The sequence below is a fragment of the Orbicella faveolata genome, unplaced genomic scaffold (genome assembly GCF_042242905.1).
Source record: "Orbicella faveolata isolate gen_17 unplaced genomic scaffold, um_ofav_v1 contig_34, whole genome shotgun sequence".
NCBI lineage: Eukaryota > Metazoa > Cnidaria > Anthozoa > Scleractinia > Merulinidae > Orbicella > Orbicella faveolata.
The window spans coordinates 21971409-21986288 of NW_028301563.1; the positions used below are offsets into that span (position 1 = coordinate 21971409).

The 14880-nt window shown below is 39.4% G+C and overlaps 1 protein-coding gene, 1 long non-coding RNA gene and 1 pseudogene across 2 annotated transcripts; all 3 read left to right on the top strand.

Annotated features, from left to right (window-relative positions):
* LOC149105282 (uncharacterized) lies at nt 1-3339 on the top strand. The gene is made up of 6 exons (XM_089272342.1): nt 1-570; nt 1060-1236; nt 1351-1458; nt 1759-1914; nt 2552-2686; nt 3283-3339. The coding sequence occupies exons 1-6, from the start codon at nt 397-399 to the stop codon at nt 3337-3339; spliced, it is 807 nt and encodes a 268-aa protein (XP_089128468.1). The 5' UTR covers nt 1-396.
* A 324-nt stretch (nt 3340-3663) lies between these two features.
* Nucleotides 3664-7292, top strand: LOC149105283 (uncharacterized; annotated as a pseudogene).
* A 49-nt stretch (nt 7293-7341) lies between these two features.
* Nucleotides 7342-11143, top strand: LOC149105284 (uncharacterized). Its single transcript, XR_016201689.1, has 2 exons — nt 7342-8984; nt 10297-11143. It is a non-coding gene; the product is annotated as an uncharacterized LOC149105284 (long non-coding RNA).
* Nucleotides 11144-14880: the final 3737 nt, after the last annotated feature.

A 14880-nucleotide genomic window follows, 5' to 3' on the forward strand; every position in this document is an offset into this window, starting at 1 on the left:
AGCATGTATATGAGATATATCATACCGTACTACTTATTCGTGAGTCCATCCGCCATTTGGAATGTTTTCCAACCCAGTTTCTCTCGGACAGAAGTGTATATTAGACCCCATTCCTTTACCGCGTTCTTCCTTGTCACATTACAGAGAACCGAAGAGGTGCATTTCTTCAATCCTGTGGGAATCAATTATTAGGAGAGGTAGAAAGTGTTTTTTGTGACATTTACCTCTAAAATCATTCAAGTGAGGTAATTGAGATTCAGATACAAAGCATTTTTTTAACGTATTAGTTGCATTTCCTGAACATTTTCAGCACAGTCTTAGACAAGGTTAACATTGCGAAATGTAAAAGTATTTTTTTGTCAACTGTAAATGTTACTTTTTGAGGTTTGTTAGAAAATGGAAATTGAAATGGAACTTCAGCAGAGGATAGAAGAAGAAGGTTTTGAAATTGCTTTTAATCCTCCCGGTGATGGAAGCTGTTTCTATCGGGCTGCAGCGTTTCAACTGGGATTTAAGTCAGAGATCTTGCACAACCTCATTTTTGATTATCTGGAAAGCCATCAGTTTGACGTAAGTTATTTTACCATTGTGTAAGTGATTGCGTGACAGACAACAGATGATGACATCAATGACATCTGGTCAAGAGAATTAAAAACAAACGGAGTGAAATATTTTTCTGGTAATTAGTTTTTACATCATTGTTTTCTTGTTAACCTCCATTCCTTAATTGAGCCCTAGTCCCAGTCTTTCTTCTCATTATACACTGGAGCTCATTTTCCTCTATGATTATCTATATTTATTATTTTAAGCCTAAGTTTCCTTGCCTCCTGGTTCAGAGGTTCAATTCATAGGTGCTGCGTGTACATGGTCACGATGTTCGTGACAAAGCATCTGAAAAGCAACGTTTTAGGTATCACACTTTTCTTACTGTGCACGCTGAAAGGCTATAAGGCAGACATTTTTTAGGAGAAATGAATAGTTTATAGTTTAGACAACGACCTGAAAAGTCTCTTGCACGAAGTTTTGTGACATTTTGTTTTGCTTTTTTTTTTCTAATAGAACCAGGGAAATGACCGCTTGGCTTTCTTGTGTGAAGTCGATATGGGTGGTAAAAAGGTGCCTGCTGTATGGTCAGAAGCATTGAAGATCCTGCAAAAGAATTATGCTAATTCTTTAGTAATTAGCGCCTTTGCAGACGTGATGCACTACAAAATTATGATTGTTACAGTGCACGGGGTAAATTGTTGTCATCTAATGTTTCACAATGTTTGTTTCCGTTGTTTTCAGACGAAATTTTAATTTTTTTAACTAAGGAGTAATAAGTTGTTTTGTTTACACTTTATCTTACAGGATGACAATTTCGTTAAAGTTGTGGAGCCTCAGCTGGGTCCCTCAGTCGGCACTCTTTACTTCGGACACAGTGGTAATCACTACGTCGCATTGAAGTCCAAGCAAAGGGTACAGTTGGTTACTTTCATGTGCTATACATAATGTAAACAGATGTGCCTGGGTTCATTTCGGAACTTGGGTACATGTTCAGATTTGACCTGTAATATACAATTTCTGACAGACAATTAACCAATCAATTAGGCTAACATTGAAATTTCTTTCAGCACACCGTTTTCACTCATAAAGATCTGTTGAAATTTCAGACAGAGTTTTTGATGTGATAGTTGGTCACTGGGTTATGTTCAGGACTTTTTTTATCGTAAACGTTCGGTTTTGCTGAGTTACTCAATCTTTTCACGTTTGTTTCAGGCGTCAAGCTATGCAACGGCGGTGAAATCTTCCTGGGGAAATTCTGAGCAACGTACTTGTAGTTTTTCCCCTAAAATCAAACGGGAAAAAAGTGCTCAAGAAACTAAAAAGTCGTCCAGTAAAACTTTCAAAGCCCAAAGGACAACGACAACAAAGGTACAATTTTAAGGGTAACTGCTAATTCTGACCACGTAATCTTCTTGGTTCTGCCTTTCTTTTGGAGGGGGAGGGTGGTGGGTTGGGGCTTATTCTCGGAGGAAGTGGGAAGAGGTGAGAGATCAAATGAACGGCATCAGCGGTATATACACTGAAAAACTCATTCTGTTGTGTCTAATTTCAGATACCCAAGGGAGGAAAAAATCAAGAGATGGAATGGTGGGAATCTACAGAAGAATACAACCCCGGAATGAGTTTATGGAGAGGAAGAAAAATCTCTGATGACACATCATCTTGTGGATCAGACATTGAAATAATTGAAGAAAAGGCAGCTCCAAAAGACAAGGTATTAAAGATATGTAGGAGGAATTTACTCACGTGTTTAGCTGTGCTCGTAATTGATGTGAGTCCGTAGTCACGCTCACAAAACTGCAGTTCAATGATTTGTTGTTACTCGTGATATGCGACTTAATATTTTTGTATGAACACTCCTCATCCAAAGGTTACTTCGTATAAACAACAAAAATCAAATTATACCTGTGCTATAATATGACATACCACTCGAGATCACTCTATGACCAGAAGATACAGAACTGCAACGCTTTACCTATACAGCCCTTGCCTTTTTTGGATTTAGAAATGCAAGCTGGAAATTACCACGACAGTTACGGATACCAGTGATCAGAGTGTGGTTGAAATAAGCTCCGACGATGGCATGGAGGTCGAATCACCCCTTAAGCAACCCACAAGGAAGAGACAGCGTATTTCATCTGTAAGTGATTGTATACTGACTGGACGCAGAACAAAATTACTGTCCCAATGTTCCTCCTCCATGATTCCTTTCGCGACGCAGTACCTCTTATCGGCTTTTAAAGTAAGACCCAATTGATCACTAATTTACGTTGTGCCCTCTCACTCAGATGCTCTTAGCAGACTCCAGCGCGCCGAAGGCGCGCTAGTGGAGGCTCGTTACTTTAGAAAATTCGGTAACCCATCGATATAAAAAAGTTTGGTTGTGACGTGACTGTCCGTACGTCCGTTCGTCCGTTCGTACGCCCAACCCCATACCTTGAAGAATAAGAGAGTAGCACCATTACCATAGGCACCTCTTTGATATTGGACGTCCATGTTATGAGTAATTGACAGCTGACCAGTAGTTTCTTATCCAAGGAAAAAATCCTCTTTTTCCCTTACGTTTAAATATGTCCATAAGTAGCTCCGCAAGTAATTGTAACTTGAAGCCGAGAAGATTCCGACTTTTTTAAACACACAAAAATACAGAGTGATATGTTCTATTAGGCTCCATTACCAGCCACTGTTCGAGAGAGTAGCAGAAGTCGAGCTAAACGTTGTTTTTGATTATAACAGGATGACAGCATTGAAGAATTAATAGCCAGCGTAAGTGGACTATTAAGTAAGTATTAAGTAAGTGGACGTCTACCACCAGTTAAAAGACCTAAAGAGCAAGCCCACAGGTCACCCGCAAAGCAAAAGCTATTTGACGAAGAGTACGTTATCATTCTTTTCTTGATGTAATAGAGAGTTTGCTGCATGCTCTGTTCTTATGGTTTAGGGTAACGGTGTTCTGTTTTGATAAAAAGATGCACAGATTGACCTCGTCTCGCACCAAAGAAAAACACTAGCTTTAGGTTCTTCATTAGTTATTGTAACGACTCAAGGACTTGAGGGTACTATTTAACTAAGCTGAATTTTGTTTGCTGACGAACAAACAATACAAAAAACGAATTAGTTCAAGACGTCAGGTGACTGAAACCAGAGAAATGCCCTCGAGACCATTACAAAAGTGCGCATGAAAATAAACGTTGTGATTTTGTTCTTGGGGAGGGGTAGAGTAAATAGCTGCATATGTGTTAGTGGGGGTAATTATGATAAAATATGAAAATAGTCGTGGTAGTTTATCAAAAATCCATGCTTCTTATAGAATTTTCATCCTGAAGTGTTAATGACCTTTTGTATTTATTGGTAGAAATAGCGACGACAATATGGACATCAGCGTTTTAAGAAAGGGACGTAGACTGTATGCCAACCAAGACGAAATTGACAAACTCAAACCAGTTCAGGTGAAGAAGGTTCCTCCGGCTCCTCAAGGTTCTGCAAAGTATGAAGTGGAATACAATGACGCGGAGCCTTTGTCGGTGGTTGTAGACAACTGGAAGTGGGGTAGAGCACAACCATGCAAAAGAGCGGGCTTTTGTAAGGGCGGGCGAAGGACGCTTCAATTGTGTCTCGGTTCCTTAGAATGCGCAAACAAGAAGTGCGCATATTTAAAAATTCAAAAGTCTCCAAACAAAGTCGATTTTAATCGATCTAAGCGTTGCGTGCACTGTCACTGTGGAGCCATTAGAAAGCATTGCTCAGCAAGAAAATATATTGAAAACGACCGGTGCCACAAAAAAATGACAGTAATCTATTTACAGGAACACAATTGCTCTCCAAAGCAGGAAGAAGATAAGCCGTCTAAGGAGGAACTGGAAAACATTCTCCGAATAAAACCTACAAAATCAGCAGGTCAACTACAGTTGGACGTTGTACGTGAGGCCTTACTTAGTGGTAAAGAAGGAGACGAGGTGAATGAGATAGCTTTAAAATACAGCAACAAAAAACATCTTCAGTATATACAGAGTACCATCAACAAAAAAAAAGAGACCTGGAGGATCGGAAATAGAAGCTGTTCGATTGCTTAAGGACGATTTTACTGCTAGAAATTTAGATGAAAATTTAATTGTGTGTGTTGGCGACGATTATGTCATTCTTTCGTCTGAGCAGAAGGTGCGATTAGGTGCAGTCATTAGTCTTGGCATTGTTGACGAACCAGTAAGCCTCGATGGCTGCGAAAGCCGCGCAAAAAATTACACAGAAATTGAGATGACCACATACGATCCCATCTTGAGACGCAATGTCAAATTAGTCAGCATGTTTGCAGCCAAACCCGGTGAAAATTCAGATAACGTGAAAAAAATGGTGCAGTCTTTTGATGCGGCCGTTAACAAAGTTCTCCCAACAGTGGCTGGCGAATATGACAGAAATGCTGAAGAGGTCTTAGGACGGGGATTGGATCCCAAATCATACGTCGGTGATGAAGGTGGTGCTCTGTGGCGAGGTCTTTGCATGGCAAAGGGGGAAGACGTCAAAAACAAGACCATATCAGACTTCTTCCATTTCAAACAAGACATCAACCGTAATTCCGTTTATTTTAGCGACCAAAAAAGTAAAGATCAGTTCAAATCAATAATGATGGATGCGTACAATTCCCCTACCTCTTTGCAGGCAGTAGATGCGGAAAAAAGACTTGAAAAACTGATCGAAAAAAAAGCAACAAACGTCAAAAAAATGAAGTCTTTTAAGGCATGGTGGTGGCGAAGAAAAGCACGCTGGCAGAAATGGTGCCGCACGCAGTCGTCCAGCGAAGCATCCTCTGCGGAGGTGGCAAATGCCAAGTCTTTGCATGCCTCCGGATATAGGAAAAGTCTGCTGGACGTGGTAACCGCGGAATGCGCAAGCGCTGTTTTGGAGGCTGCAGAAAAAAAGAGACAATCCCTTGGCCTAAAAACAGTAGGTCGTGGCCCTTCCGCGGCAGACCGCTCTGAGAAACAATCCGTTAGTATGGCTAGAGCAAGGGAAGCGTCGGCCGACGCAATTCAACAAATCGTGGAGAAGGCAGAGGATATGATCGATGGTGACTTTGAATTAGAAGCTGACGAAATCGCAAATGCACAGCATCAGTTTAAAATTAACACGAAAGACACTCACAGGGCTGACAGAAAAAATCAAACAAAACAGAAGAATAAACAAGTTAACAAAAGAAACGATGGACACGTGACCAAAAAACAAAAGAAATTATTCCACGACAAGGTTGAAGGAGTTCATATGGATCTACTTCATTGTGATTCCTCCATGATCAGCTTCACTTTTAAAGTGCTTGATACAATGGGGTATCTAGAAGAGATTTGCCTCAAAAAGGAATCTTCCATCTGTTCATCTGCTTGGTGCAGAAAGGAATGTCACCACCTGATGTGGATTTTCCACAATCTGTTCAAATTTGATAAAGAGCAGCCGATTATGTACCAGCTAAAATTCACTGAGCAACAGTGGAAAAAAATAATTGAGGCATTCCCAGAAAACGTCCCACTATCTAAAGTGACTTGTCCCCCAGAGGATGAACAAAAATATACAATAAACAAAAGAACATCTAAAAAGGACGCTAAATGCGCCACCTGTAAGAAAGAATTATCAGAGGGTAATATCCAAGCCACAACAGAAGGCCCTTACAGGACAATACAGAAGTCCTGGATTAAAAGAACATTCTTCTTTTGCCCTCGTTTTCAGTGCATGGGAAAATTGCCCAGGAATTCTTTTATTTGCCCATACAAAACTGGAATGACACTGTTAATCGAAACACCTTTGACTGAACAGCAAAAGAAAGAAATAGACTTGAAAACTTAACATAATTTGAAAACGATCTCACCCGCCTCCTCTCTCAAAAACGTCATCAAGGACGGCGGGCTCATCGTTTTTCAGTTTATATTTTCAAAAACTTTTCTTCGGTAAAATGAAGCCTGTTACATTTGCGAAGTGATCTTTTTTATGCCCATCTAGTTTTAAAACGAGATATTTCAACACTCTGCAAAGCAAAAGACTCACCTTGCTAGTACGTAACCAACTAACTAAATAAAATAAACCTGAAAAATAGTCAAGAGAGTAGGTCAATTCGAGTTGTATATACAATGGATTCCCGATTCTCGAACCTCCCAGAGAAACGAAAAATGGTTCGAGATATATAGGGATGAGTGTAAATTTCTCCTAACTTTTTTCTGACTCTCTTTTGCTAATGGGACCAAAAGATTGCTTCGAATAATAGAAAGTTGAAAAATCGGGGGCTCCAAAACATAGGGATTCTACTGTACTTTTTAAAATTGAAGGGAAATTGTGAACAAGCTGTGAGTAGCAGCAACAAGAACAAGAACACAAAGAACAACAAAGAACGTCTCTGTCTCCACCGCGTTCTAAAGGCTACAAAGAATGCGTGACTTTGATAGTGTTATCTAATCTATACAGTATTGATGTCAGTATCTGAACCTTGACTATGCCAATGGATAAATCGTTTTACTTAGGTTTCTTCGCAATTTGCACTCCTTTAAAAAAATGATATTCAAAATCTTAAAAAACTAAATAAATAAATAAATAAATAAATAAATGAATAAATAAAACGAAATAAATACGGTCACGCACTTAAATATATTCACTTTTTAGACTCATCTATGAAATTAAAACGGTCGCTACATGTAACTAATGTAACTCGAATCATGTATATATTATAATACTAATAATACTATAATCATATATACCTTATAAGATGTTTTGGTGTGTAGTATCGCGATATATTTTTACAAGTTGTGTCGTATCTTGACGAGCCTGTAGGGCAGTCAAAATACAAACAACGAGTGAAAATATAAAGCGATACTACACAGGTCTACACACCAAACATCTAGTAAAGAGATTTAAATATATTTATCAGTGAAAGAGGGAGAGTGTGACAGTATTGTGCGCGCACGCCGACCTGTACGGCAAACAGGTTTTCTACTGTACAAATAACTGTACAATATCGCTGTATATTTGTACTGTTATTTGGACGGTAGTCGCTGCAGTTGGATAATAATATTCGTTATTTAATATTTTTTTTCACGTTAAAACCGTGACTCGCATGACTCGCACCCTGGCTCGCATGACTCGCATGGCTCGCAGCCTGGCTCGCATGACTCGCTTGGCTCGCTGGCTCGCACATTAGGCAGACCCGAGAGGACAAGGCGAAACACCTCAGTCGGAACAGCCTGCCGAACGAAGTCAAAAGTCCCAGACTAAAATGTGCCCACGGCCACAAATCCACCGCAGAATTCAAGGGCAAAGGTTGATCTTTCATTTCAATCCTCTAGCCACACAATTGCAGCCCTGCGAGCGACGCCAGGCGGCTCTTCGTGTCTCCAGTGAAACGATAAAACTATGGAAGAGCTCCGTGTCGTTTGATCCGCGACCCAACGACCGTTGAAATCGGCTTGGTAACCTCGTCATGTTGGCAAACCAAGACTCGCGGGGGTACTAGACCGCAATTTGTCAACTAAACTTCTTGTAATCCCCTCAGGTCGAATTTACAATGCTAAATAAAAATCGTACAGAACGCTTTTGCAAAATGGCTTCAAAACCAAAGAAACTTAAGATCAACGGCGAAAGCTCCGTAGAAACTGAGGAGATACAATCATTTTTGAAGTGGAAGTCGTGGTAAGTTTTCTCGTTTATGCACCTTTGATTTGTTTGTATAAAATATTCCCGAGCTGATAAACTAAATTTGCTTCTCTTAGGGTATTATGGAATTACGAATATTGTGAGGAAACTGTAATGGAAGCCAGCAAAATTTTGTCTAGAGCATACGAAGAGAAAGAAATTGCCGTAAGCAAATTGAACTCTCTTTTGCTCGGGAGAATTCTTAACGAATTATGGGGAGATGAAGTTAAATTGGTGAGGCAAGGACCAAGTAACTCAAAGGTGCGTAAACGTAAAAACTTACCATGACTTCCACTTCAAAAATGATCTCCTCAGTTTCTACGGAGCTTTCGCCGTTGATCTTACGTTTGACAAATTTGACTAATTGCGGTCTAGTACCCCCGCGAGTCTTGGTTTGCCAACGTGACGAGGTTACCAAGCCGATTTCAACGGTCGTTATGTCGCGGATCAAACGACACGGAGCTCCTCCATAGTTTTATCGTTTCACTGGGGACACGAAGAGCCGCCTGGCGTCGCTCGCAGGGCTGCAATTGTGTGGCTAGAGGATTGAAATGAAAGATCAACCTTTGCCCTTGAATTCTGCGGTGGATTTGTGGCCGTGGGCACATTTTAGCCTGGGATTTTTGACTTCGTTCGGCAGGCTGTTCCGACTGAGGTGTTTCGCCTTGTCCTCTCTTTATAAAGGGAAAATCGGAATTCAAAAAAGTCGCTTAAATCAAGTTCAATCGGTAAAATAACCACACCAGGAGCAAACAACACACGTATGGAATAAGGTAAGCCATTTTTATTGAGAATTTTCACTTTTAACTACCTCCAAGGATATCTTGTAGAAAATCCCATATAAACCCTTATAATTCGATGCCATATTGTGTTGCTTGTGTGGTTCATAAAGAGAGCTTGGGCTGCCTGTGCAGGCGGGCGACGGACTTGAACTCCCCACCTCTTAATGGCAGGGCGGATTAGAATCCCTTTCAGTACCACAGAACCACGCTTACAAGAGATTATCTTGAGGCGAAAATAGCCATTTTATTAAGTAGTATCAAAACGCTGATCTTTTGGTTAATTCCACCACGGGCTCAAAAGACTCGAGTGTTCGCGAAGTTGAGCTTCACGCTCGGCGAGACCGATTATAAAGTGTCGCCCATGGCCCACTGGTTAAGTGACTCCTTTAAGATGGCTCTGTTCGTTATTCCTGGAGCTGTTTCGACGTTGGGAAGTGATTCGTAAAGTTTGCCGAACGTTTCTGGACTGGAGTCGTTCATTGTTGTGATAAAAAGCCTTCGTGCCATTGCCAGATAAGCACTTACAGTTTGTATCTTAAACAATTAAAGGTTTTTTACGGTTATTCTCGGTCATGGTTCATTTTTTTTCAAAGAAAATGGAATTGATAGATCGACCGTACTTCGGCTGTCCTCGGGAAGTGCTCGTGAAGTCAAGTACTTTACTGCAGAACCTTGAACAGTTCATAGAGAGTAACACTGATCATTCTTGGCAAGACTATTTGAACAATATGTCATGTCAGGGAACACGGGCTGATGCAATTATAATTCAAGCACTGGCCAATTGCCTAAATCTGTCAATTCATATCGCTGAATCATTTCAAACGCTTGCTCCTGTTACTGTTGTTCAAGCAGTGAATGTGACAGGAGAATACACAAACATTTACATTGGACACATAAGTAAAACTCATTATGTTTCTACGGTAGAAACGAGAAATTGTCAGGTATCAAACAACAAAACATGTGATCAAACTGTAGTTGAAAGAAAAAATTGATAAACAGGAAAAATACAGAGCTGATCAAGGTTGCATGAAAGAATACATGAAAAAGAGAAGAGCTAGTGCAGATTTTAGAAAAAGAGAGAGTCAAAATTCCATGCAAAGGTACAAAATATTGAGACAATTAGGGAGAAAAGTCTAAAAAGAAACGGAAAGCAGAGAACCCAGATTACATACAGGAAATTGCAAAAAAAAGTCATCTAGAAGACAAAAAGTGAAGAATCCAGAACAGGTGTGGTGTCAGGGTGGATCAACAGCTTTACTAAAACAATTGTTGATAACACTTGTTATATCTTCTTATAAAATAGCAGATCATTCAGAGCTTATCTCACATACATTGGCCACTGGACTATGGAGACTACTAAAATACGCTATAAGAACTGGAATGATATACAGTCATGTAGTTACTTGCACATGGTAATTAACAGAGACATACAGCACTGCAGCCAACTATATTCATTCTGGATTTAGTACCAGTTACAGTATCTGAAGTTACAAAAAAATGAACAGGGTGAAAAATGCAGGGACAGCATCACTGGAGTTCATGCAGTTAATAACACAAATTACAAAGAAAGAAGTACATGTATTATATTTGTTGGAACTACTGCTGTCAACTTCACTGAAAACAACAATGTGGTCTTGAGAACTTAACATCAAATAATGAATTCAGCACCTTCCATCTATTCTTTGGTTATATTCATACAAGCACCATGAACTTCTATCATGACTATTTCAACTAGTAACAACAACATTTTGTACAATAGTTGAACTATTATTAGACTCTGTGACTGCCTTCCTCAGAATCATTTATTAAATGAAGTGGCTCTGCTTTGTATAAAGCACATAGACTGGTAAGTGCCAGTTTGATTTTACCATAGTCGTAATTACCAAAACAAACCAGTTGATGTTAAACCACCATAAATGCAATCAATTCACTGCAAAACTGCTAGATAATCAAAGATTAGAGGGGAACATTTGATACCTTCAGTTAGCTTGAGTTTGGCTGATTTCATAGTTTGACAGTCCTTCATAGTAATTCTACTAGTTATTCCTTGTGAACTAATTTAATACATAATGTCTTGAGTTTCCATTTGTAAAGAACCAGTTTTACTGGCAGACATATTTTCATAAAACCAAGTAAAAATGTACATCTCATATTTGTCTGTGCAATTTCCTTAATTACACTCAAATCTGGGTGAGTCACTTGCAGCTGATTATAATCTATACTGTGCAATTTTACAATCAACCCTCCTTCACAGTGCAATTCTCACAAGCTCCTAAAGGTACATTAATCTTTTACGAAATATTTAGAAGTCCTTCAGAAAAGTTTGAAATTTTCAGTAAGTAGCCACAAGTCTTTGGCTGATCGGAAGTCCTTGAAAAATAAATTATCAAAAACGTTCGCCACTCTTAACTTACTTACTCACTGCTTTTCCACACCCTGTTGGAAGGGGTACTCCCTTGTGAAAAGGGTAATGATGTTTTTCTCACTTAACAAGGGTGCAAATCTCACTTAGGGTGCCACTAATTTTAGTCATCAGTACTTTTTGGGGTTGCACACAAAAAAATTAATTATATAAAGAGACATGTTGTCATTGTAGCCCATTCTTTGCAGTCAAATAAAGTTTAAGCCACAGCCAGATTGCCCTCATTTAGGAGTTTAATTCAAATCACCAAAACTTTTACTTTAGAGTATCCCCACCCAGGTTATGTACAAAATACAGCTATGGCTCTAAGTCATTTCCCGCTACCTTGGAGCAAAACAGCACCCTTTTGAACTTTCTTTCCACAAACCTTTAAAGTAAAATCTGGAACAGTGATTGTCTTACATTAACTCCCACTCAGCCCATATTTTCTGTCTTTAAGGCCTAATTGAATTTCACATCATATTCCTCAAAATGTCCATTTAGCAGTCCAACACTTCTGTCGGCGATGAAAGCGTTACATTGAAATATGAACTTTGCGTGACAATGAAATATGAACTACTTGAACATTGAACTATTATGTAATCCATTGTACATGTATTGTGATCGAGAGACGCGAAAGAACCAGAGCGGATCAGAGAGAATAAAGGAGATTCAAAGTGAAACCGGAGTGATTGTTTGCCGTTGAACCATTTACGACACTTCTTAGAACGGTTCATACCCTAGTATGGAAATCAAACCTCGTTTTCTATTGACGATATTTAAATTTCATTGGCTTATCAAATTCACGAGTTGGCTCGCAGAGCCTTTGATTAGATAGATGGACTAAAAATGGCTTTACGGGCCCGAAAAGTTTCCGGGGCTTTTGAGAAACGGGCCCCTGGTTGGGTTTAGTGCGAGCTAGCCGAGTCGAGAGCGGTCTGGTGATGAGGGAGTCCCACGGATTAACGCTTCCACTTGCATCGCTCGTGGACTCCCACTCGCTTTGCTTGCGGATTCATACTTTGCTCGCGAAATTTGTTTCCACCCTCGCTGGGAGCCTGTTCACGGCCAGCTTTTACCGTTAGCTACTATCACAGACTGCATCACTTAGCTGCCTTGCTGGGAAAAGATCCACTAAAGTTCTTCTAAATAAAGCCACTGATCGAATTGTCAAAATCAAACTTTGATAAAACTAGGCTTGATATTACACTTCGTAAGATGAAACATCAAAAATCATCAAAAACGTCGTCATTAGTATGTTTATATCATAAACAGAATATTACATGCCCGCTTGTGGATACAAATGTTATCTTCTGGTGTTCAACTCAATATCTCGTTCGCGCATCGAGTTGATCACTCGAATATGAAATTCGTATCCACGGGCGGGCATGTAATATCCTCTATTTTATTTTGCAAGTAGTCAAGTAAGCAATGCCTTCTGAACTAACTGAACGATAGCTTCAAGAGAAGAGTTTACAAAGAAAGTTGACTTTTTTAATTTCAACTTCATAATTTTGTTCCTCCACTTGCGAAAGCCTATCGTGTGATTTCGAGCTGTTCATTCAAAGTTATAAAATGCCGTGTCTAGTTCTTTTGATGCCAGTGTCTTTGCTCCTTTGAGGATTAATTTGGTTGAGAAATAAGTTTGGAAACTAAAACTTGTAAAAAAACCCAAGTACAAGCAGACTGCGAAGGTAATATATTATATCTACGATAATATGGTTATTCTTCAGCCAGTTATCGAAAAGAAATTCCATAAGGTGAACATTGGCTGCTGCTCTACTCTTGCTGCTCAAATTCAGTCGGCCTTTTACGAACGCGTTTTGTTTGTATTCCATTCAGCCATGAGTCTTCCTTCTCCTCTCTAACGTCAATATTCAGGCGAAATCTAACTTTGCCATTCTTCAAGTTCTCTTGTTTCTTCGTAGTACTTTTTGTTTCCAATTTCTTTGCTCTGAATGTAGAACAGTAGTATATCCAAACTGGCATCTGTCTTCCACAGATCACTGATAAAGAATTGGAGAAGAATTGCACCCATCGCTCTGTGTATGGACAATGTTGTAGACCACTCTGCAAGACAATGGGATCAAGACTCCCCCTTTTTGCTTTTTTCTGCAATGGTGGAAAGCCGAAATAACGGTTGCATAACATAGAAGTCATGGAGAATTAGCATTTTTTTTGTGAAAACAGGAGTCATTTACGTAAAATAATACAGGTAAATAATAAAAATACAGTGAAAATAAAACTTATATTAACCGTTTAGAGGACACCTTTGGAAGAACAAAACCAATGAATTATTTTCATCTCACGGAACATGAAAATTTCGCCGCTGACTAAAATAACAAAGCTGATGCCTGCGATCAACGAGTTATCTGTTTCATATCATCTCAGCATACCGAGAAAGAAAACAAATCTCGTAAGCTAATAGGTGATTTTGGTTAGCCTATGAACACAGATGGCTTTTGGAACCCCTGAAATAAGACTGCACTTAGATTTTTGTTCAAACTTTGTCCAATGAATATTTATCATATGAGAACTTTAATTATAAAATAAAAAAGGGGGGTGCCCATGCTCGTTAAGGAGCAGTGAGGCATTGAAAATGTCCCATTTTAGCGTTACTTAATGCTTATTACAAGAACCTATTCCAAGTTATTGTAAACTCTTTGTGAGCCCAGACTCATGAAAACACGCCTCAAACTACAGTGAATACTTGTATCGGACACAAATAAACTTTTTAAGTTTGATTTTGACAGACAGCTGAATCCTTGTTACATGTAAAATAGTGGAACCAAATTGCTTGCTAGGCTATCAAACTGCAAAATAGAAAAGACTACAGTGCAGCTGCTATTTTCCTTATTTATTCAATTTTCAACAATAGAAATCAGATCAGTCTTTTCTCACGCAAAGCTAATGATTAGTTGATTAGAATGACTGGAAAAAATTTGGGGTGCACGATCTCGTTAGTGAGCTACAGCCATTTTTCAAATGGCAGAACTTAATATCAAGGCAGATGTGCCATGATTTCATTGTGCGCGTGCATGAACGCGCGTTAATGAGGCCACAAATTACACGCAGTAAGGATGCGCAATGAAATACTGGGAATGACCTTAAAATTATTCAGATTTATGAGCGTTAAGATGGTGCGAACAAAATGCAATTTGAACAATGCTCTGTTATTCTTCAAACTATTCAAATTGGCCATTTAGTCCATGGGAGCTGATAGAGCGCTGGAATGTGGCAGAAAGTATGGGAATCGCACCAGTTAATTTATTCAAGACTACAAAAGGAAACAGTTTCATCTTGTGGGCCTCTTTTGAAGTTAACCCACGGCTAGTAGAGCAAACCGTGTTCTTGAGAGAAATATGTAAGAAGGGGAAGGGGGTTGCTGGGCCAGGCAGGGTGTTGTTGCTTGTTAGGTTTCGTAGTTGTAATTTTCTTTCCGAGCGCCCACCCACCCAACCTCCCTTCACGTATATCCATCCTGGT

Excerpts from the sequence above, each read along its gene's own strand:
- LOC149105282 (XM_089272342.1), top strand. The coding sequence starts at position 397 with ATGGAAATTGAAATGGAACTTCAGCAGAGGATAGAAGAAGAAGGTTTT. Across the intron at positions 1,459-1,758 it reads CATTGAAGTCCAAGCAAAGG|GCGTCAAGCTATGCAACGGC; the intron begins GTACAGTTGGTT and ends CGTTTGTTTCAG. Across the intron at positions 1,915-2,551 it reads AAAGGACAACGACAACAAAG|AAATGCAAGCTGGAAATTAC; the intron begins GTACAATTTTAA and ends TTTTGGATTTAG.